A 23,785-nucleotide genomic window follows, 5' to 3' on the forward strand; every position below is an offset into this window, starting at 1 on the left:
TCTAGACAGGCGCGCCTCGCAGCGCCGTCGTGCGCTTGCGCTGAGCAGCCCGCAAGGGCGGAAGTGGGAGCTGCGACCGGGAGGAGGGGCCGCCGCGCTCGCTGTGAGGTGGGCAAGCGGCGGAAATGGCGCCCTCCGGGAGTCCTGCAGTTCCCCTGGCAGTCCTGGTGCTGTTGCTTTGGGGTGCTCCCTGGACGCACGGGCGGCGGAGCAACGTTCGCGTCATCACGGACGAGAACTGGAGAGAGCTGCTGGAAGGAGACTGGATGATAGAATTGTGAGTGCGGTGCGGCCGGGGTCCTACGTCAGTGCCTGGACAAGACGACTTCACCCCGCACGTTCCTCATGCAGGTCCCAGACTCCCCAGGGCTGCGCCTCCGAGTTGCGGAGCTAGCGTCCCCGACTTCTGCAGCTCCCCAAACTCCTGGGATCTGCCGCCGGCTTGGTCCCACCCCCTCGTCTCTTACCCGTAAATGTTAAGTTTCTTCTGGGGTGCACCCTCGTTTCGTTTCTGTGGCTGTGATGCGCCCCGAGGCGCACAGTGCGAATTCGCCAGTGCGAATTCTGACATTTTTCATGACTTTGAGGCTGCGATTGGGGCGCGGGGAAGGAGGTGTCTGACTAGTGTCTAAGTAGTTAGAGTGATTCTTCACACACTTCTACACTTATTTTCACCACATTTTACAGAAAAGAATATTGAGCAAAATCTCTCCTCTCCTTTTGTCTGTCCTTAAAATATAGTCTATTTATGGTGTTGGAATTTGGGGCTTTTAAGCTTTTTAAAAATGGATTAGGTACGTTTCTTTTTTTATTGTAAATGCTGAGTCAATTCAAGTCGGGTTATTTTTAAGTTTTCGTTTTCTCTTTTTCCCTTCTTTTTTGCTTTCGCTTTTTCACTCATCTCCTTTTTCCTTTGGGTGTGTTTGCAGTGTAGAGAATACCTTGGGTTGTGACTCCTAGGTCTTTGTAAATGGCATTACATTAAAAGATAATGCATTAATGTATACACTCTCAAGAGCGCCAGGTCATCATTTATTGCTCGAACGAAATCATGTGTCTCGTGTGGTGATTTCAATTTAATAATGTCTGTTCTGCAGCGGTGGGAAATAAAGTATCTGCCTTTGCTTTAGGTGCTGAGTTGTTGTTGATGGTGGTATTATACATATTAGCGGTATTACTGATAATAGTAAAAGCATGATTACTGAGTATTAACTGTAGTGGACACCACTAAACACCTTTACACACATACTATATTTAATTCCCTACAAATTCTCTGTGACAGGTGTTTTTCACATTTTACAAGTGAGTAACAAGGTACCTAAATACTTTAGTTAACCATCCAGATATTGCTGCGGCTTTCTTTGGGTCTTCAGAGTAGGCAAGCAGTAATTGTTGTTAGAACATCTTCTTTAAAAAGGTTCAGCTGGAAGTGGCGTAGGCTACTCAGGAGATTGAGGTATGAGGATAGCTTGAGCCCAGGGGTTCAAGAGATCGTGGGCAATGTAGCGAAATAAATAAGTAGATAAATAAAAATGAAAAGACAACAGGGTTCAGGTGAGTGTTTTCTTGTGTCAAGAATGCAACAAGGGTTGTCAAGGAGACCAGCGAAAGTGACATCCCCAAGGGAGAACTCAGAAGGCTAAATCAGTAAGTCCTGTGTTATTTAAAACAAAACTGGCTGGGCGCAGTGGCTCACGCCTGTAATCCCAGCACTTTGGGAGGCCAAGGCGGGCAGATCACGAGGTCAGGAGATTGAGACCATCCTGGCTAACACGGTGAAACGCCGTTTGTACTAAAAATACAAAAAATTAGCTGGGCGTGGTGGCACGCGCTTGTAGTCCCAGCTACTCGGGAGGCTGAGGCAGGAGAATCGCTTGAATCCGGGAGGCAGAGGTTGCAGTGAGCCGAGATCATGCCACTGCACTCCAGCCTGGGCGACAGAGTGCGACTCGATCTCAAAAAAAAAAAAAAAAAAAAAAGTAGAACATTTATATGGAGGGTAAAATAAAGGGGAATATTCATAGTATGCATATAATCTGCAACTCTGAAATGAATTTTCATTCAGGCACCATCGAAGGCTTCAGAGAGGAACTATGACAAGTGACACTTTGTTTTTCAGTCATCGTCATGAGTAACTTTAGATAGTGCCTGTAAAATAGTGTTATAAGCAATATATTAAACAATAGTTATCATGTATGTATATGCAAAATACAGTCAAGTATTACTCAAGGATATTTTTAAATTCATTATGGTCCAACTACATAAATACAGCAGTCAGAAGTAGTATTAAAGAGAACAAGACTAACAAAACATTGAGTATGAGGTAAATCCACATTGGAGCATCTATCTATAGGGTAGTAGTTTTTCTTTTTCCTTAAGTAGAGATTCTAAAGTAAGTCTTTAGAAAGCAACTGACAGCCTGGGCAACATGGCAAAAACCAGTCTCTACAAAAAAATTCGAAAAATTAGCTGGGAGTGTGGGCAGGCATCTCTAGTCCCAGCTACTTGGGCTGAGGTGGGAGGATGTCTTGAGTCTGGGAGGTTGAGGCTGCAGTGAGCCCAGATCGCCCCACTGCCCACCAGTCTGGGTGCCAAAGCGAGACCCTGTTTCAAAAAATAAAAAAGCAACTGAGCAACAAAACGAACCTGAAAAAGAAGGAATCTAGAAGTTTTAGTAATAGTCTGCTCCTAATTACAAGTGAACTATCTACAGTAAATCCATTTCTGCTCAGAAGTTTTGTCATGGAGATATTTTCATTGTAATACAATTTATTGTTAGGAGCTTGGCTTTTATAGTACCAGTTTGTCTTGTTCTACAATGTCTATTTTAGGAGTTTGGTTTTCATAAAACAAGTGAAGAAAATGTGAAGTACAGAAACTATAGTTTTGTGTTTAACTGGTTTAGGTTTTATTCTTCCTGGTTCTGTTAAAAAAAAAAAAAAAGAAACAACCCTGTGCTGTTTTATAAGATAAAATACAATAAAGTATAAAAATAAGATCCTTGGGAGATAATGAATACCAGAGGAGTAATTTAAATGCTAATATGCTTGCATTTGTAAATCCAAGGACTTGGAAACAGGATGACCTAACTGGCCAAGAGTTTTGTTTGGCCTGCTTAGTATTTTTATGTGGGTTATTTTTTGAGGTAACAGTCTCATATAAAAATGCAGATCTCCATCTTCTTTTAAATATGAATAGCCAGCCTTAGTGTGCCAGCATCCTTTGTGGCAATCCTACTTAGTAATGGTTGCCACCTTAAGATGGAATATGTGCTTTCTTATTCACCACAGCCCAGAACACTTCTGTGTTTCCAACACTTTGCATTTGTGACTCTGCAGTGTAAATTATTAAAATTGGTAAGCTCTAACTTTGGTCCTGAACTTTCTGGTGGCCACACATTGATAGAGAAATGCAAAGGTTTTTTGAAGAGCTGTTTTGCATGTGAAAAAATCCTGTGTCTTATTCTCAGAATTTCATTTGATTAGCATCATCAGTTCATCATTCTTGATTTCCGGATTGTTAGATCTACCCTTAAAAGTTTTTTATCTGCATGAAATTAACCACCTTGTCGTCTTCAGTGTTTTTATGTGAAATATTCTTCATAAATTATACATTTAAATTTTTTATCCCAAGATAAATAGTCATACTAATGTGCTTAACTTTTTTTAAAAAAAAAAAAATCTGTATTTCTTAGTTACGCCCCGTGGTGCCCTGCTTGTCAAAATCTTCAACCGGAATGGGAAAGTTTTGCTGAATGGGGAGAAGATCTTGAGGTTAATGTTGCAAAAGTAGATGTCACAGAGCAGCCAGGTACTGTAAGTCTTTGGTTAGTTTTGTTTCTTTGCTGTTTGGGTTGATATGTTTATCCCATTTTCTACTTACATAGTCTTAATTCTACCTTGCATTAGGTTTTCAAAACCTAACAATCTGCAGCTAGTTAACCTGACTTGTGCACCTCCCTCATGGGGGCTCAGTGTGCAATGGTTGCAAAATGGAGATTCCCTAGTTGTGTAAACACCTCATTCCTTGAAAGCATTGCTTTAAGGATTCTTGAAGACATTACCCTCTTTTTATCCCTCCTCATATAACTGCCTCTGATTTGTTTTTCTTTGCATCCCAGGCCCCAGACTAGTATGTAAGATGTCTTTGAGGAGTCCTGGAACACTGTGGTTCAGGTGAACATTGGCCAAGCCACATTTGCATCCATACCAGGCTTCAGAATAAGGAGCATGCGGTTGAGTGTTTTTCTAGAGTCAAGGTCACGTTCCCTGACAAAAGAAGATCTGAATCTCTGAAACTGAGTTTTAAATTTAGTACCTATGATTTGAGGATGTGGGCTTCTGAATATAAAGCCCTCGTGGTTGTGAGGTCAAGTGCATTCCTGACTTGGTCCCTGGACAAGTGGCAGGTCCTGCCCTTAAGGAGGTTCCTTCCACAGACCAACCTCATCTTACCGTTCTCAGTAGTCACATTACCCTTGGGTTCTTGGCTACCCCATCTCAAATGGTAATAATAAGTAATATTTATTGAGCGCTTACCTATTATAGCACTCTTCCAAGTATCTTGTGTTTATTATTTAATCCTTATACAACCCCATGAAATATGTAATGTCCCCATTTCACAGATAAGAAAACTGAGGCACAGGTCAATTCTCTATAATATCAGTGCTTGACACCTGGCTAATAATAAATGTTACTGCTTTTATTTTTGCCTGTCTTATGAAAGATTCACATTATTTTCCATTTTTAGCAGCACCATAAACTGCCTTTGTTTGTTGAATGTCAAGTGCAATTCCATTTGATTTTAGATCTAAGAACCTACTACCTTGTGCTCTCCCAAGACTTATTACTACTAGTCTTAATTTTGACAGTGGTATAAATAATGAAGTATTTTTATTTATTTAAAAACGTATTCAGTACTCTAGTTCTACATACTTTTTAACTGAGATAATGTGCAGTATTGTGTTTTTTAAAGTTGCTTTAAGTACGTAATTCACTTTTAAATTATGTATTACAAAGCTCAACTATTATGTATCATTTCATATTCTTTCCTATTAGTATGTATTTAAATAATTCAAAGTCACCTTTTAAGTAGTCAGTGACTGGCCCATGTAAAACCTGCTGTGTGTTCTTTATTTGTAGGACTGAGTGGACGGTTTATCATAACTGCTCTTCCTACTATTTATCAGTAAGTATTTGAAGATTCTCAATTATGGAGAAAGATGCATTATAGTGTAATCAGAAGTAGTAGGCCTCTAGCTTGGATCATGTTGGAAGAGCTGAGGTAATCTCATTATATTCAGCAGGTGTTTTAGAGGGCTTGTTTTGCTTAGTGTTATCCTAAGTGCTTTTAGGAAGTTGAGTGATGTATGAAACAGTCTCTGTTCTCAAAGATTTACAGTTGTTTTGAAAGTGATGTTCTTGTGAAATGTTGTGATCCTCTTCAGCGTGTTGAGTCATTATGAGTCCAAAGTAGTGGTGAGTCCTGTAGGAAATTGGGTAAAGGAGAAATCACAGTTACCTGGATTGATTCCCAGAGAATATGGGGTTTAAATGAAACCTTGGAAGTAGGATTTTAAGAGTGCAGAGTAAGCATTTTATTCTGAGGACAATCTCATAAACAGTCATTAACAGGAACATGATATGTCCAAAAAGTAGCTATGAAAGTGCTGTTGTACAGCCTTGGGTACAGTAGTAGGTGACAGTTGGGTGATAAATCAGAATGAGGAAGATTATGTAGTCTTCAGTGTCAGGTCTATTAGTTTGGCTTTATCTTCTAATTTGGGGGTATGAAATCTCAAGTCTGTGTACCTGCTGTGTACGCTAACATCATGTAGCTGGTAGGTTAAATATCAGGAGGTACTGAAAACAAGTTGACACTTCTTTGTGTTTATAGCTTGCTTTTCTTTGCCCTTTTTTCTTTTTTTTTTTTTCATGTTTTTAAAATTCACCCCACTCCCTTTACATTTATGTAAATTTCTGTTCTATAAGAGCTTCTGTCCTGCCCTTCTCATTCAGTCCTTTTTCCCACATGCCCCTTCAGTCTCTCCCCTTTCCTTTTCACTTCTTAGTGCCTCCTGACCTTATTTGGAATTTCCTGCCCTTTTTCTTTTAGTCAAAATTGTTTACCATGTCCTTTCTCCTGTTTCCTGCCTGTCGAAATCCTACCTATGCTTCAAAGAATAGCTCAGATGACACTTCACAAAAACTTTGTGTTTTGGGGTGGGGGGCTTCCTCGTGGTCTTTACCTCTGGGTGAATAAAGGGTCTCTTAACCCTTCTTAACAGGTCCCTAGTAGGGAGCCGATGAGTTTTTGAGTTAGATGAGTTTTTGCACTTAAAGATGTTGGAGCCAAGAGAACATTTATGACTCTGACAGAACTTTCTACATTGGAAATGGGAAGGAGGAGGTGGATCTAAGGAAGGCTGCAAAACTGACTGTAAATAGTCACTGAAATGAGAGGAAAGGAAACACTATACCAAATGCCTCCAGTGATTTAAAGCAGGGTGGCTGAGGTGATGCTATTATAGCCAAAAGTACTAGAAAAATGCCTTAAAATTTTAAGTTACAGATTAACAGCTAATAATTACTATGTGCCAAGCACTATTCTAATACTTTTTATATAATTCTTTTAATATGTGTATTACACATAAGGTTTAAAAGTACTTTTCTGAGATTTATCTACTTACTATATTTCAACAGTAATTTTTTAAGACTTATCATTTAAAAAAATGTAACCTCATTGTTAAATTGGGGGCTAAAATGTCATGAGTAGGTAAATAGTATAATTTGCTATTAATACTTGTACATTGCTAATGCTTTTGAATGTTAGAAGTGACTATAAAGTGAGGTGAAAAAATAGCAAAATAAATATTAAATTATTTCTCAATGCTGGATGATATTTAATTCTGATTCTCTTTAGTTGTAAAGATGGTGAATTTAGGCGCTATCAGGGTCCAAGGACTAAGAAGGACTTCATAAACTTTATAAGTGATAAAGAGTGGAAGAGTATTGAGCCTGTTTCATCATGGTTTGGTCCAGGTTCTGTTCTGTAAGTATGAGGGCTTTTTCTCTTAACCATTTCATAATTAATTGGAACAGATAATTATATTTTATGTAAAGCATTTCATACTCTTTTTGTTTCTTGAGCTGTTAAGGTGTATCCACATTTATTACATGTTCTTTTTTTTTTTTTTTTTTTTCCTGAGATGGAGTCTCACTCTGTCGCCCAGGCTGGGGTGCAGTGGCGTGATCTTGGCTCACTACAAGCTCTGCCTCCATGGTTCACGCCATTCTCCTGCCTCAGCCTCCCAAATAGCTGGGACTACAGGCGCCCGCCGCCACGCCCGGCTAATTTTTTTGTATTTTAGTAGAAACGGGGTTTCACCGTGTTAGCCAGGATGGTCTCAATCTCCTGACCTTGTGATCCACCCGCCTTGGCCTCCCAAAGTACTGGGATTACAGGCGTGAGCCACCGTGCACGGCCTACATGTTTGATCTTTTTAGTTTGACCTTCTAAGTCAAACAGTTTCATGCTTCTTGAGTTAGAGAAGACATTTTATAGAAGTAAGTTTTACACCTTTTCAGGAATATTGTAGCTTGCTAGATTTAGTCACATGTATCATCAAAAACTAAATGCCTCTAAGGTTGTTCACAGCATAATGGGTAAAGCTATCACTCGAGTGTAACAATTTGAATGAGTAGGCTCAAACTTGTACTCATGCTATCTCCAGACTTCAGTTTGTTTCGTAATGTTCTGTCTCCATAGAGACTGTCAAAAATTGCTGATACCAACTAAATTACATAAACTTCGACTCTTGATGTAAAGCGATTGAATTATGTTTGGTTGGTTGTTCCACCTATCTGATAACTTCTTATATGAATAGTGTGTATAAGCGTTGACCATAATAGCGTGCCTAGGCACTGAGCTTTATAGATATCTAGAGGGTAGATGAATTTCTTCATAGCAACTGGCAATGGAGTGATAAGGATTGGAAGTAGCAAGCATGCTTTCTGCTTTGCTGTTGGGGTACAAGGCCTCACTGGTAATGTGAGAGACCTCTGGTAATAGTGAGTTTTGCTGAGGTACCATGGACTGATCCCGTGTGGCCATCTGTATCTTCCTATCCTCTTACCACACTTACCTTTGGAGGATAGGGAGTTGACACAGTAATCCCATAAGAGAAAAATGCTCTAGATTCTGGGAATGGGAGAAAGATCAGCCTGTCAACACTCACCCATTGAACTACTATGCCCAACTCAATTTTGGATCCTACTGTTCCTGAAATAAATTACTGCAGACTACAGTGAGGCTATACAGTGCTTTATATTTCAGTTCCTTGTTTCTCTTCTCACTTGGCTTTTAAACAACAGAAGCAACATGATTAAAGTACCTTTCTATGTCGACTTAAAAGTATAACTGATTTTTGTTCTCTGAAATCTCATCTCATAAATGAATCTTGTCCTTTTCCAGTAGAAGAAAGTAGTTGCTTGTAAGTGTATTTTCAAGCTGCTACAATTGGGAACTCACAGACCTTTCTTATTTCTGAAGCATGCCTTTTTAAAACTGGCCATTTAATTATGTAAAATACTAATTTTTGCTTATATGATGACTTAGCATTTATTTACCTATGTAATTTGTATATCATTAAAAGATGTCAAACTAATGCTCTTAGAAATTTTAATTAATTTCAATATAAAAGAGGAATAGTTCTTAAGTAGGAAGAATTGGCTTGACAATTGTTTCTAGTCCTTCCTTGAGCGTCCCTTTGGTCATGCTTTAAAGGCTTTTAAGGGTAAGTAAGGGTTGCCTTTTCCAACTGGTTTCATGGAACTTGTAACCCTTTACTCAGTGTATTGGAGAAATGATCAGATGAAAGACAAAATATTAACATCAAAACAGTGGGAGAAAAGGAAAAAGTTACTGTCAAGTATGTTTATTTACGAGGCTGTCACATGGTAGTATCAATTTAGAAACAGTTTTCATGAACAAGCCTTATTATAGGCATGAAATCAGTGATGTATCTCTAGTCTTGATTAACAGCAATAAAATCTGTCATATTGGGGAAATTATGGAGTAGAAAATAGTATATATAGACAAAGCTGTGTATGTTATTCAGTTTTTTAATCATCTCTTTTATTTTTAGGATGAGTAGTATGTCAGCACTCTTTCAGCTATCTATGTGGATCAGGGTATGGACTAAAATATTTTTATCTTAAACATTTATACCACTATCACTTTAACAAAAATGAACAGATTTTTAGTTTTTTTTTTCTTTTCATTTTAGGCTTGCCATAACTACTTTATTGAAGACCTTGGATTGCCAGTGTGGGGATCATATACTGTTTTTGCTTTAGCAACTCTGTTTTCCGGACTGTTATTAGGACTCGTAAGTATTTCATTTTTGGAGTGCTAGGAAGAAAGATATTTAAAAACGTGATAATTTAAAATAGTTACATTAGCTGTGGCATATATTCTACATTCAGATTTCTTACAATTTTTATTTTTACAGTGTATGATATTTGTGGCAGATTGCCTTTGTCCTTCAAAAAGGCGCAGACCACAGCCATACCCATACCCTTCAAGTAAGTATATTTTAAAATGTTTATCTTTTATTCACTATAGTCCTATTCATTTCTGTAATCACAATCACATTTCACAGGTTGCTCTTCCAGCTTAGAATTCTAACTGTGGATTGTTGGTCTTTATCAGCTATGGCATAAGGGAAGGTAGAAGAAATGTATATTTCGTGTAAGAATGTAGCCCAGTGGATTTTGAACACTGTTATTTTCTTGACTCGTATATTATGGGGAATTTTAACATGGCATATAGTATGTAGCTATTTAATAATATTTATTTGGTGTCAATTTATAAGTGGAATATATTCTACTCTTGAAGTCTTTCATTAGTATAGTGGCCGCCACAGTTGAAGAGTATTCTTTGAATGCCAGTCAATTGTAGGTTTTTTCTGGTAGGATATTAGGAAAAGCAATCCCTATGGTTGATTTAGGGTGTCACTGACACTGAACTGTACTACGGATCAATTTAAATAATTACGAGCATTTACCAGTCTTGTAATTGTACTGTTAATGGAAGTGTTTATATTTGCAGTTCTTAAAGAACTTTTACTTATCTGTTACCTCATTTGCCTTTTAGCCATTCTGTAGTAGAGTGCATAGGTGATACTGCTCCCATTTTGTACTTGAGGAAACTAAGGTTCACAGTCACACAGAAGTGACAAAGCTTAGTGTTTAACTAAATCAGACTTGTGGCCTGATACTCCTTCATTTATGATATCTTTTGTTTGTTTGTTTGTTTTCGAGACGGAGCCTCGCTCTGTTGCCCAGGCTGGAGTGCAGTGATGTGATCTCGGCTCACTGCAACCTCCACCTCCCAGGTTCAAACTATTCTCCTGCCTCAACCTCCTTAGTAGCTGGGACTACAGGTGCGTGCCACTACGCCCAGCTAATTTTTTGTGTTTTTAGTAGAGATGGGGTTTCACTGTGTTAGGATAGTCTCAATCTCCTGAACTTGTGATCCGCCCGCCTCAACCTCCCAAAGTGCTGGGATTACAGGTGTGAGCCACTGCACCCGGCCATGATGTCTTTCTTAACTTAGGGCTTATTGAGATCAAAATTTCCAAAATGAAGTCTATGGAGATTAGATTTATAGTGTACCTTGTCCTTTTATACTGGTAGTTCATCTTTTCTTTTCTTAGATAGTTGCATTGATACTAAAAAGGACATGCATAGGGGAAGGAATCATCTTATCCAAAAAGGGCCACTGATGTCTAGGAAAAAAGCGTAAGCACAGATTACTTAAAAGACAAATGTATTATTAGGTTTAAGGTTTTTGAAGCGAAATGAATATAAAATGTTTACTCACCAACTTTTAAATTGTGAATAAAACGTAAGATTTAATTTAGTAGATACAAAAGATACATATATAAAAGTAGTTATACAGATGGTCCCTGACCTACAGTCATTCAACTTAAAATTGACTTTACGATAGTGCAAAACGAATATGCGTTCAGTAAAAACTGTACTTTAAATTTTGAATTTTGACCTATTCTGGGCTACTGGTATGGAGTACTTTTGTGATGCTGGGCAGATTAGGTTAGGTTAGGTGTATTAATGTATTTAAACTTATGTAAGGATAGGTTAGTTGTATTAATGCCTTTTTGACTTATGATATTTTCAACTTATGATTTATCAGGGTGTAACCCCATCATAAGTCAAGGAGCATCTGTATTATGTTTGGTTTTCTTATATTCTGTCTTCACCCTCACATAAATCATATAGCCTTCAGAAAGTCTGTAGGGTGATCAGTGTGCAACTAGTATTGGATCCCATAAAGGTACCAAAGTATGTACTAAGTCATGTGATGTGCAGGCTGTTATTGCCACTGTTGCCAGATTGTCCTCTCGTCTCCCAAGAGTTTACTTAGGTAGTCTGCATAGATTGATTTCTCTGAGGATGTAGGTGTTGGAGTCTAAGTCATCTTACCACTTAGAGCAAACTTGAGAGTGTCTGAGACTTGCCTGGAGAACTTGTTGAAACAGATTGCTGATTCCCCCCCACTGGGTTTTGGACTCAGAAGTTCTGTATTGGGGCCAGGAATTTCCATTTCTTACAATTCCCAGGTGAAGTTGATGTTGCTGGTCTGAGGACCACTATTTGAGAACTCTTGTCTTAGAGAAAGTGGTTACCAATAGGAAAATCTACAGGCCCCGGCACATGAACTTACTTGTCTTTTGGTGTTGACCGTACAAACTTTTCAAAAGAATACTGACTCTGATAGAATCCTTTCTGTGCAATACTGTGGAATACATAACTGGTGTTCACAAAGAAGTAAGTGTTCGCAGACAAGAAGGGCAAGTCAGTGAATAGGCACAATTTTAGCAACTTTAAAAGAGTTGAACCTAAGGAAATGACAGAGATAATACTCTACCTCTTTTAGGAAGTTACAAGGGAATTCATTTCTTGGAAATGAAATTTTTAAAATGACTTGGTTAATTAATGTCAAGCTACTTAAGTTTTTCTGTCCTCTATTATAATCCACTGTAAAAGTCACTAAAGAAATCTTTACCTTTAAATATCTGTTAATTTGGAGGGATTGAAAGGCATAAAGTAAAGGGTTTTTTGAATGCCTTTCCAAATCATTCAAAAAGAAGGCAAGCATGGTCTCTGAGCCAGAGAGATCTGATTGGGCATCCCAGCTCTACCACTTAATAGCAAAGCAGTATGACAGACATTTTCTACCCTCTGAGCATGTAACCTCCTTTGTGAAATGAAAGTAATTATACTTGCCCCACTGGATCATTATGACACTTAGGAGATAGGTATGTAATGCTCACATTATCCTAGTTACTAACATATAATAAGCATTCAGTAAGTAATCACTATGCATATGATTGTGTAATTTATTTTTCTTTAGTAATACAACTGATATTAATCCAGACTTTAAAGTGATATTGCCATGCCCCTTCCATGATGGAACACATGATTTGAGTTGTTTTCCAATATGTGTGCTTGTCTTGATTTTGAGTTGCTAGGGGTGCTAAAGAAACCCAACTCAATCTACTGTTAAGCAAAATTGGAATTTATTGGTTTATGTAGCGATGGAGTCTGAGGTCAGGGTTGACTAGATCCTTAAGGCTCAAATGATGTTGTTAAGATGCTGTTTCTGAGTTACTCAGTTCTCCACACCTTGACTTGTTCAATTCTCAGTTGAGTGCTTTTAGAATTTTTTTTTATTTTTCTATTTTTTCTCTGCTCACAAGGGCATCTGGATCAACTTGGCCCTTTCCAGTCACTAGCGTAAGGTGGTTAGAGAAAACTAGTCACAATCTAAGAATAAGAAGGACATTCATTTTTTTTTCTACACCCACCTCTTTTTTGGAGAAATTCTGGTGCACTCCGCTGGTGTAGAGGTCTCACTTTTTGGAAACAAGGGTTCCGCAACCTTGGCACTATTGACGTTTTTGGCCAGATGATTCTTGGTTGTGACGGACTGCCTTTTATACGCTGTTGAATATTTAATAGCATTCTACTTAACAATAGCACTGCCCTTCTCAGGTGTGAAAAGCAAAAATATCTCTAGACATTGTGAAGTGTTCCTTGTGGAGGGGGGAAACTCCCTTGGTAGAGAACCACTGCTGTAAACTAGTATTCACCAGGACCACCTGGGGTGTGGCATAGGGAAGGGGCTGTTAGCCCAAAATGAAGATGGATGCCAGGCAGACTAAACAACAGATTGTTCATTACTGGTAATTTTTCCCCATGGTTTGTTCTGCTTTATTAACCCACTCCTTCCTTGCGGGTCCCCCCGCCCTGGCCCCACCATTCTCGATTGCCTAGGATTGGGGGCAGTCTGAGATCATTGAACAGAGTAAAGCTCTTTGACCCAATTCTGTCTCCTGTATCTCACCATGGTGTTCTCTAAGTTTAAGTTAACTAGCAGCTGGCCATAAAAAACATCGAAAGGGTGTGTATGTGTGTATGTATGTATTCATTGAGATGTACACTTAAGATTTTTACATTTTACTGTTTAACTATATTGTAATAAAATACTATATATGGGGGATGAGTAAGGGGAAGCACATTTATAAGACCAGAAGAAGATATGGACAGAAATACAACCTTCAGCTGTAAATGTGTGATTTCTGTTCCCCTGGGAACTGAAACAAGGATACTGACTTTTTGACCAGAAGATTAATAGCAAATAAGTATGAGATAGTTTTTTTTTTTTAAAGCCAGTCAAATTTAGCAGTGGGGGTTATCACCGTTAGTGACAGTAATATTAGTAAGTTCTGATAACCTACTACCATTGGACCAACAAGTTCTTTTTAATGCTGTATATTTTCGTGCAACTTCCATATTGACAACATTAATGCTGATTCATTAATTTCAGTTCAGTTTATAAATAGGTGGGTAATTAGAATGACTTTGATAACTAAAATGGCTCATACCATTTATATTTTTATAATATTCATAGTTTTTTGGATCTAATCTTGAATAACTTTTTCCTTTTGGAAATCCAAACATGATAAATTTATGCCAAAGCGGTTTTTGGGCATATGAGACATTGTATCTTGATTTTACTCTAGAGCAAATCTAATAGATCTACAAAAATACATTTTTGGTCTTTGTCTTTAAGAAAAATTATTATCAGAATCCGCACAACCTTTGAAAAAAGTGGAGGAGGAACAAGAGGCGGATGAAGAAGATGTCTCAGAAGAAGAAACTGAACGTAAAGAAGGAACAAACAAAGACTTTCCACAGAATGCCATAAGACAACGCTCTCTGGGTCCATCATTGGCCACAGATAAATCCTAGTTAAATTTTATAGTTAATATTATGATTTTGATAAAAATAGAAGATTGATCATTTTGTTTGGTTTGAAATGAACTGTGACTTTCTTGTATATTGCAGAGTTCAGTCTAGATTGTCATTAAATTGAAGAGTCTACATTCAGAACATAAAAGCACTAGGTATACAAGTTTGAAATATGATTTAAGCACAGTATGGTGGTTTAAATAGTTCTCTAATTTTTGAAAAATCATGCCAAGCAATAAGATTTATGTATATTTGTTTAATAATAACCTGTTTCAAGTCTGAGTTTTGAAAATTTACATTTCCCAAGTATTGCATTATTGAGGTATTTAAGAATATTATTTTAGAGAAAAATATTTCTCATTTGATATAATTTTTCTTGGTTTCACTGTGTGAAAAAAAGAAGATATTTCCCATAAATGGGAACTTTGCCCATTGTCTCAAGAAATGTGTATTTCAGTGACAATTTCGTGGTCTTTTTAGAGGTATAATCCAAAATTTCCTTGTATTTTTAGGTTATGCAACTAATAAAAATGAATTTTTATTAATTACAGTTACATTAATTACAGTTTTCTACACATGGTAATACAGGATATGCTACTGATTTAGGAAGTTTTTAAGTTCATGGTATTCTCTTGATTCCAACAAAGTTTGATTTTCTCTTGTATTTTTCTTATTTACTATGGGTTACATTTTTTATTTTTCAAATTGGATGATAATTTCCTGGAAACATTTTTTATGTTTTAGTAAACAGTACTTTTCTGTTATTTCAAACTGAAGTTTACTGGGAGAGCCATCAAGTTGAACAATCTGTTGTAATTTAAAATTTTGGCCACTCTTTTCAGATTTTACATCATTCTTGCTGAACTTCAACTTGAAATTGTTTTTTTGTTTGTTTGTTTTTGAATGTGAAGGTGAACATTCCTGATTTTTGTCTGATGTGGAAAAGCTGCGGTATTTTACATTTTGAAAATTCACAGAAGCTTAATATAAAACAAAGTTTGCATTCTACTCAGGAAAAAGCATCTTCTTGTATATGTCTTAAATGTATTTTTGTCCTCATATACAGAAAGTTCTTAATTGATTTTACAGTCTGTAATGCTTGATGTTTTAAAATAATAACATTTTTATATTTTTTAAAAGACAAACTACATATTATTCTGTGTTCTTTCCTGACTGGTAATATTCTGTGGGATTTCACAGGTAAAAGTCAGTAGGATGGAACATTTTTGTGTATTTTTACTCCTTAAAGAGCTAGAATACATAGTTTTCACCTTAAAAGAAGGGGGAAAACCATAAATACAATGAATCAATTGACCATTATGTAGTAGACAATTTCTGTAATGTCCCTTTCTTTCTAGGCTCTGTTGCTATGTGAATCCATTAGATTTACAGTATCATAATATACAAGTGTTCTTTAAAGGCCTCTCCTTTAGAATATAAAATATTGTACCATTGAAGAGTTTGGATGTGTAACTTGTGATGCCTTAGAAAAATGTCCTAAGCACAAAATAAACTTTTCTAACCACTTCATTAAAGCTGAAGACCAGTATGATTTCTAGTTGCTTTTTGAAGGTATGCTTTTTTACTTTGTATTTAACGATGTTCAGATGAGTAGTTGTGTGTTGCTATATATGTACTTGATATGTGTAATCAAACGACTGCTTCTTTTGCTATTGAGATGTCTAAGGACAGTAATACTCATTAATCAAGCATTTTTTTTTTTAGTGTTCTAGTATATGTGACATTGCCAATTTTTTTATTAGAAAATATGTGACCAGAAAGATTCTACAGAGTAAAAAATCAAAGCAAAACAAAAACCACAAAAAGACCCCTGTACTACAGAAAATTTAAAGTTGGCTGAACAGATAGGGTCTTGAAATTTCAGGCAACATGTAATCTCACAGGTCTTAAAGATTGTCACTGTAGACCTCTGAGTAATTAATTTTCAGTTGGTAGCAGGCTCATAGAAACTCTTTGGGATTATTTACAAATGGTTCAGGAAGGAATAAGGTAAAGTAAAAGTAATATCCTGGAGAATTCTGGGCCACCTACCCACTATAATCAGTTCAGCTCTACTACTGAAGTATTGTAAAATCTGATCTTTAGAGGAAAATACAGTATACTACCCTACGTTGTGTAAATTCTTAATGATTATCAGAAAAACTGAAAAAAGTTTTAATGAAGAATTCTGGCTACATCTAACAGCTGCCATTTACCGAGTACCTACTGCAGCTTTGTTGTTTTCCTGTATTTATTCATTTAGTCCTAATGACGACTGCAAGACAGGTAAGCATTGCACATCTTTCAGGTGAGTCAGCTCAGAGGTGTGGTACAAATAGGTAAAATTTTAATCTAATTCTTGCTCCAAATCTTTTTGTTTGCTTTTGTTTTTGTTTTGTTTGGTTTTTCTTCAGTATGGGTACATGAAATTCAACAATCTCTTATTTTGGTCTTTTTTTTTTTTTTTTTTTTTTGAGACAGAGTTTCACTCTTGCCCAGGCTGGAGTGCAATGGCATGATCTTGGCTCACTGCAACCTCCGCCTCCTGGGTTCAAGCAATTCTCCTGCCTCAGCCTCCTAAATAGCTGGGATTACAGGCATGTGCCACCGTGCCCGGCTATTATTTTGGTCTTAAAATTTCACTCCTATCAGAGTATAGGAGTGAATAAGTGCTATTCATAAATAACCATAATTATTCAGTATTTGCAGTCTCGTGATATTGGTTATTGCATAAAGTAAGCTATTGCAGTAAATGATGCGTTAGGAAGCAATTTTCTCTCATCAGTTGTGTCCTTATTCAGCCTTACACACAAAAAAAGGCATAGTTCTGGACTTAATTGTGATGTAATTAAAATTATTGAGTGAACATTTTGGCTCATATTTTATGACATTGTAGTTCATCCCCATGGTCAGTTTAAGGTAGAGTTCTTACAATATATTACTTTCAATATAGGTATTTTGTTAATAACAATTTATTTCGGTTGGACTTTAAATGAGTGGTTTTACTGAGTGATTGCATGATTCTATAAATAAAATTTTAATTGAATATCATTGGAGATTTAGATAGGTTGGTACTGCTTATCTAGCAACTTTTGTATTTGTGAAACCATTAAAGCTAGAGTAACAATAAATTTAAGTTGGAATTTTGGTAATATGTAAGTAGCAAGGTTAGATTATATACTTGAAGAGGTATAACATATCCCCTTTTTTCTCTATTTATTTTTTTTTTTGAGACGGAGTCTCACTCTGTCGCCCAGGCTGGAGTACAGTGGCATGATCTGGGCTCACTGCAATCTCCGCCTCCCGGCTTCATGCCATTCTCCTGCCTCAGCCTCCCGAGTAGCTGGGACTACGGGCGCCTGCCACCATGCCCGGCTAATTTTTTGTATTTTTAATGGAGACGGAGTTTCACCGTGTTAGCCAGGATGGTCTCGATCTCCTGACCTCGTGATCCACCCACCTCAGCCTCCCAAAGTGCTGGGATTACAGGCGTGAGCCACCGTCCCAGCCTTTCTTATTTATTTTTAATTGACAGGAAATACTTGTGTATATTTATGGGATACAATGTGATATTTTCATCTGTGTATATGTAGAAAGATTCGACCAAGCTAATATATCCATCACTTCACCAGTTTATCATTTTTTTATGGAGAAAATGTTAAAAATCTGAGTTAGCTATTTTGAAATACACATTATTATTAACTGTGGTCACCATGCCATGCAATAGATCGCTAAAACGTATTCCTGTGGTCTAACTGAAACTCAGTACTGTTTGATCAACATCTTCCCTTTCCCCATTCCTCCCTTACTTCCCAGCCTCTTGTAACCATCTTTCTATTGTTTCTATGAGATTAACTTTTTTAGGTTCTACATACAGTATTTCTTTCTCTTCCCGGCTTATTTCACTTAGCATAATGTCCTTCAGTTCTGTCTATGTTACTGCAAGTGACAGAATTTCTTTCCTTTTTTTAAGGCTGTGTGGTATTCCAGCATGTATACTACATTTTCTTTACGCATTCATTCATTGACAGAAACTTAGGTTACTTGCCCATCTTGGCTACTGTGAATAATGCTGAAATGAACATGGGAGTGCAAATATCTCTGAAACCTACTGATTTCAATTCCTTGGATACATATCCAGAATTGGGATTGCTGCGATACAGGGTAATTCTGGTTTTTTTAGTTTTTTGAGGAAACTTCATACTATTTTCCAAAATGGCTATACTAATTTACATTCCCACCAAGAGTGTACAAGGGTTCCCTTTTCTCGAAATTCTCACTAATACTTATTTGTCTTTTTGATCTCATAACCATTGTTAACAGGTGATCTCTGGATTTTAATATGTGTTTCCTTGATAATTACAGATGTTGAGCATTTCTTGTATTTGTTAGCCATTTGTGTGTTTTGAGAAATATCTGTTTATCTTTTGTCCATTTAAAAAAGTTATTTTTCTTAATAAATAGAATTGATTTATTACTAAATCTTTAGAAATTATTAGAAATTAATATGAAACTATTTCTAAATAGAGTTGAGTTCCTTATATGTTTTAGATATTGGCTCTTTACCAGTTATATGGTTTGCAAATAATTTTCTCCCAATATATGGATTATGTCTTTTCCCGTGCAGGAGCTCTTCAGTTTGATGCAACCCCATTTGTCTGGTTTTGCTTTTGTTGCCTGTGCTTCTGGAGTTCTGTTAAAAAAATCATTGCCCAGATGAATGTTGTAGAGCTTCCAGTAACTTTATAGTTATAGGTCTTAGGTTTAAGTCTTTCATCCATTTTGAGTTGATTATGGTGTGAGATAAGAATTCCATTTTATTCCTCTGCATGTTGGTAAAAAGTTATTCCAAACACCATTTGTTGAAGAAACTCTTTCCCATTGTGTGTTCTTGGCATCCTCTTTGGAAATCAATTGAGTATAAATACTTGGGTTTATTTCTGTGCCATCTATCCTGTTCCATTGGTTGATGTGACTGTTTTTATGCCATTACCATACTGTTTTGACTTTTTGCTTTCCATTTTCATGGAATATCTTTTTTTTTTTTTTTTTTCCCGGGTACCAAATGTCTTTATTTGAAGGAATGGTACAAATCAAAGAACTTAAGTGGATGTTTTGGTACAACTTATAGAAAAGGTAAAGGAAACCCCAACATGCATGCACTGCCTTGGTGACCAGGGAAGTCACCCCATGGCTATAGGGAAATTAGCCTGAGGCTTAGCTTTCATTATCACTGTCTCCCAGGGTGTGCTTGTCAAAGAGATACTCTGCCAAGCCAGATTCGGGTGCTCCCATCTTGCGCAAGTTGGTCACGTGGTCACCCAATTCTTTGATGGCTTTCACCTGCTCATTCAGGTAATGTGTCTCAATGAAGTCACACAAATGGGGGTCATTTTTGTCAGTGGCCAGTTTGTGCAGTTCCAGTAGTGACTGATTCACATTTTTTTCCAAATGTAAAGCACACTCCATTGCATTCAGCCCGCTCTCCCAGTCGTCATAGTCTGGTTTCTTAATATCCTGAAGGAAGATTCGGCCACCTCGTTGGTTCTGCAGCTTCATCAGTTTCTCGGCATGTTCCCTTTCCTCATGAGATTGGTGAAGAAAGTATTTGGCAAAGTTCTTCAAAGCCACATCATCGCGGTCAAAGTAGTAAGACATGGACAGGTAAACGTAGGAAGCGTAGAGCTCCAGATTGATCTGGCGGTTGATGGCGGCCTCTGAGTCCTGGTGGTAGTTCTGGCGCACCTGCGAGGTGGACGCGGTCGTCATGGCGGAGGCTAAGGACAGGCGGCGGCGGCGGTGGCTGCGCGGCGCTGGAGCGGCGGCGGGGCCCTTGGGGCAGTCCGAGGACGCGGTGAAGAGGAGACGGAAGGCTGGCTATGGGCGGCCAGCCGGGATGGGGGACGAGCGCCGGGTTCCGTCCAAGCACTGTTGAAGCAGGAAACCCCGACGACTCTCCGGAATATCTTTTTTCACACCTTCACTTTCAGTCTATATATGTCCTTAGAAGTGAAGTGAGTCTCTTTTAGGCAGTATGAAGTTGGGTCTTTTTTTTTTTTTTTTTTTTTAATCCATTCATCTGCTCTGTTTTTTGATTGGAGTGTTTAATCCGTTTATATTTAAAGTAACTTTTGATAGGTAAGAACTTAATATTGCCATTTTGTTAATTGTTTTCTGGTCAATATTGTGGATCAGTTGTTCCTCTCTTCCTCTGTTGCTGTCTTCCTTTGTGGTTCCTTGACTTTTTATAGTGGTATGCTTTAATATTTACTTCTGATTTTTTGTATATCTACTAAGGATCTTTGCTTTGTGGTTACCGTAAGGCTTGCATAAAACATCTTATACTAATAACAGACTATTTTAAGCTGATAACACCTTAATTTTGATTACTTGCACAAATTACATTTTTACTCCCTACTAGTGTTTTTGCTGGCCGGTTTTGTATATTTTATAGTTTGTGTTCCTTAACAAATTATTATAGCTACAGTTGTTTTTAATAGTTTTGTCTTTTAGCCTTTGTACTAGATATATAATTGTTTTTTATATCACCATCAGAGTATGAGTGTTCTAAATTTGACTGTATGCTTTTACCAGTGAGTTTTCTGTCTTGATGTATTTTCATGTTGCTACTTAGTGGTATTTTTTGAAGAGTCCTTTTGGCATTTCTTGTAAGGCAGGTCTAGCGGTGATAAATCATTAGCTTTTGTTTTTCAGGTAAAGTTTTTGAAAGACAGGATTGCTGGGTAGAGATAGTATCTTGGTTGGTAAGGTTTTTTCCTTTCAGCTTTTTAAATATATCATCCTATTTCCTTCTGGTTGGCAGGGTTTCTGTTGAAAAACCCAGTGGTAGTCTTATGGGGCAGCCCCTTTGAATGCAGCAAGTCACTTTTTCCTTGCAGCTTTCAGTATCTTCTCTTTGTCTTTAACTTCTGACAGTTTGATTATAATATGTTTTGATGTTGGTCTCTGGATTCATCCTGCTACATCGTTGAACTTCCTGGACCTGGCTTTCTATTTCCTTCTCCAGACTTCGGAAATTTTCTGGCATTATTTGTTTGAATATTTTGTCCCTTTTTCTCTTTCTTTTCCTGGTACACTGATAATGCATAAATTCTGCTTGATGATGCCCTGTATGTCCCTTAGGCTGTCTTCATGCTTTCTTATCCTTTTTTTTTCCTCTCTTCAGATGGAATGATTTCAATGACCTGTCTTCAAATTTGCTAATCCTTCTGCTTGATCTAATTTGTTGTTGAACCATTCTGTTGAGTTTTTTAGTTTAGTTATTGTATTTTTCAGCTTGATGATTTCTATTTGGTACTTGTTAATATTTTCTATCTTTTTATTGAATTTCTGTCTTTATAAATGGCTCTCCTTACCTCAGTGAGCATCTTTATGACTGTCCTTTTGAATTTTCTGTCACGCAAATGACATATCTCCATTTCATTAGGGTTGGCTTCTAGAGATTTATCTTGGTTTTTTTTGTTTGTTTTGTTTTTGTTTGTTTGTTTGTTTTTTACTTGGAGTACATTTCCCTTTTTCTTCATTGTCCTTGACTTTTTGTGTTAGTTTCTGCTCATTAGATAAAAGAATCCCCCTCCAAGTCTTGGTAGACTGGTCACATGTAGCTGTTCTTCCTCATTCAGCCCCACCAGAGATTCTAAGTGCCTCTAAACTCTTTGTGCTTGTCCAAAGAATCTTTATTCTTAGTGGGCCACAACAAATTAGAGAGCATCAAGTCATACTATTGCCTTGTAAGAGGCAGGATAGAAGGCAGTCCTTTGGAATGCAACTGCAGAGGTTGGAGTGTGAGATATGATTCACTTATTTCCTTGCAGAGAAGCTGAGAGCCACAGTTTCTCTCTGACTCTTTCCATCTTACATCAAGGACAGGTCAGTAGCAGATCCTTAAAGTCTTGTTCAGGCTGCACACTTTGAACCTGGGGAGCTACCTGCTGAACGTGTACAAGTTTAGAAGTCATCTGTTTGTTCTCTATGGTCCAGAAGACTCAGGAGTACAGAGCTCTGTCAGTTTCCAGAACTAGGTAATGTAGGTGCCAGTAAAGGCTTGAGTGAAGACTTTACAAGTTGGGGTGCTAGATGCATGTGGAAACTTTCCACAGAGTTTGCAGGTTGGATTTGTTGATGGAACAAGCCAGAGAAGATGATGTGGGGAGTGCTCACTCTCCTGTTAGAGCAAACAGAAGTTTCACAACCTCCTAGCGGGGGGAGACTCTTCTGGAGTTGTCATTGAAGTAAGCCAAGGATGAAGGCAGGGAGTGTCTGCTTTCCCTTTTAGACATAGAGAGGTACCCCTTGCTGGTCAAGAAGGTGCAGGGGATGCTATTGCTCCCATTCTTGCTGGTAGAGGTCTCCCACCTCTTTCCCTGGAGAGCTATAGCAAGTTAAGGAAGGTGACACAGGGAGTGCCATGCTTCCTATTTAGACTTGAAGAGGTGTATTTATTTATGTATGTATATATTTTTTGAGATAGGGCCTTACTATTGCCCAGGCTGGAGTGTAGTGACATGATCATGGCTCACTTCAGCCTCAACATCCTCGGGCTCAGGTGATCCTCCACCTCAGCCTCCCGAGTAGCTGGGACTACAGGTGCACGCCACCATGCCCAGCTAAATTTTGGGTTTTTTTTTTTTTTAGAGATGAGGTCTGAACTATGTTGCCTAGGCTGGTCTTGAACTCCTTGGCTCAAGCAATCCTACTGCCTTGGCCTCCCAAAGTACTGAGATTATAAGTGTGAGCCACCACACCTAGCCATATATATATATAATATATTATATATATATTATATATTATATATATTATATATATTATATATATTATATATATTATATATATTATATATATATAATATATATATATATATTTTTTTTTTTTTTTTAAGAGACAGGGTCCTGCTCTGTCACCCAGGCTTTAATGCAGTGGCAGCATCATAACTTACCACAACCTCAAACTCCTGGGCTCGAGTGATCCTTCTGCCTCAGCCTCCCAAGTAGCTAAGATTACAGGCACACACCACCACGCCCAGCTAATTTTTGAATTTTAAGTAGAAACTGCATCTTGCTATGTTGCCCAGGCTGGTCTTGAACTCCTGGTTTCAGCCTCCTGCCTCAGCCTCCCAAAGTAAGGTTTATTCTTTATTTTGCTATGTAGGTTACCAGGTACAGGTTTGTCAGAAGCCAGAATCTCAGGGAGCTGCTGGAAAAGTGTGTGTTCAAACCCTTTCAGGAACAAGTTGGGAGCTGAGCTGATCCTGGGGACTGCAGCGACTGGGAGTGTATGGTTGGTTCAAAAGCCCCCTTTATTCTTTGTGCTTGAGGGAAATCCGATGCTGTGCCCTCCTCCTTCCCAAGCAAAGTAATTTTAAGTGTCAAACTCTAAGGCAGGGACTGTAAATGTTGAGCACATGTGGTATAAGTCCCTCACCCATCAGG

The 23,785-nt window shown here is 37.8% G+C and overlaps 2 protein-coding genes and 1 non-coding gene across 3 annotated transcripts; 2 read left to right on the plus strand and 1 right to left on the minus strand.

The window, feature by feature from the left end:
* Window positions 1-103: 103 nt before the first annotated feature.
* On the plus strand, window positions 104-15,866 carry TMX1 (thioredoxin related transmembrane protein 1). Its single transcript, XM_005561238.5, has 8 exons — window positions 104-277; window positions 3,695-3,810; window positions 5,142-5,187; window positions 6,922-7,050; window positions 9,146-9,191; window positions 9,287-9,388; window positions 9,512-9,584; window positions 14,158-15,866. The coding sequence occupies exons 1-8, from the start codon at window positions 126-128 to the stop codon at window positions 14,334-14,336; spliced, it is 843 nt and encodes a 280-aa protein (XP_005561295.1). The 5' UTR covers window positions 104-125; the 3' UTR covers window positions 14,337-15,866.
* LOC123574930 (small nucleolar RNA SNORA70) lies at window positions 3,928-4,062 on the plus strand. Its single transcript, XR_006700112.1, has one exon. It is a non-coding gene; the product is annotated as a small nucleolar RNA SNORA70 (small nucleolar RNA).
* A 3,583-nt stretch (window positions 15,867-19,449) lies between the features above and the next one.
* Window positions 19,450-20,295, minus strand: LOC123574524 (ferritin heavy chain). Its single transcript, XM_045396405.2, has one exon. It carries the CDS (start codon window positions 20,103-20,105, stop codon window positions 19,554-19,556), a length of 552 nt encoding a protein of 183 aa, XP_045252340.1. The 5' UTR covers window positions 20,106-20,295; the 3' UTR covers window positions 19,450-19,553.
* Window positions 20,296-23,785: the final 3,490 nt, after the last annotated feature.

This window comes from Macaca fascicularis, chromosome 7 (assembly GCF_037993035.2).
Source record: "Macaca fascicularis isolate 582-1 chromosome 7, T2T-MFA8v1.1".
Classification (NCBI taxonomy): domain Eukaryota; kingdom Metazoa; phylum Chordata; class Mammalia; order Primates; family Cercopithecidae; genus Macaca; species Macaca fascicularis.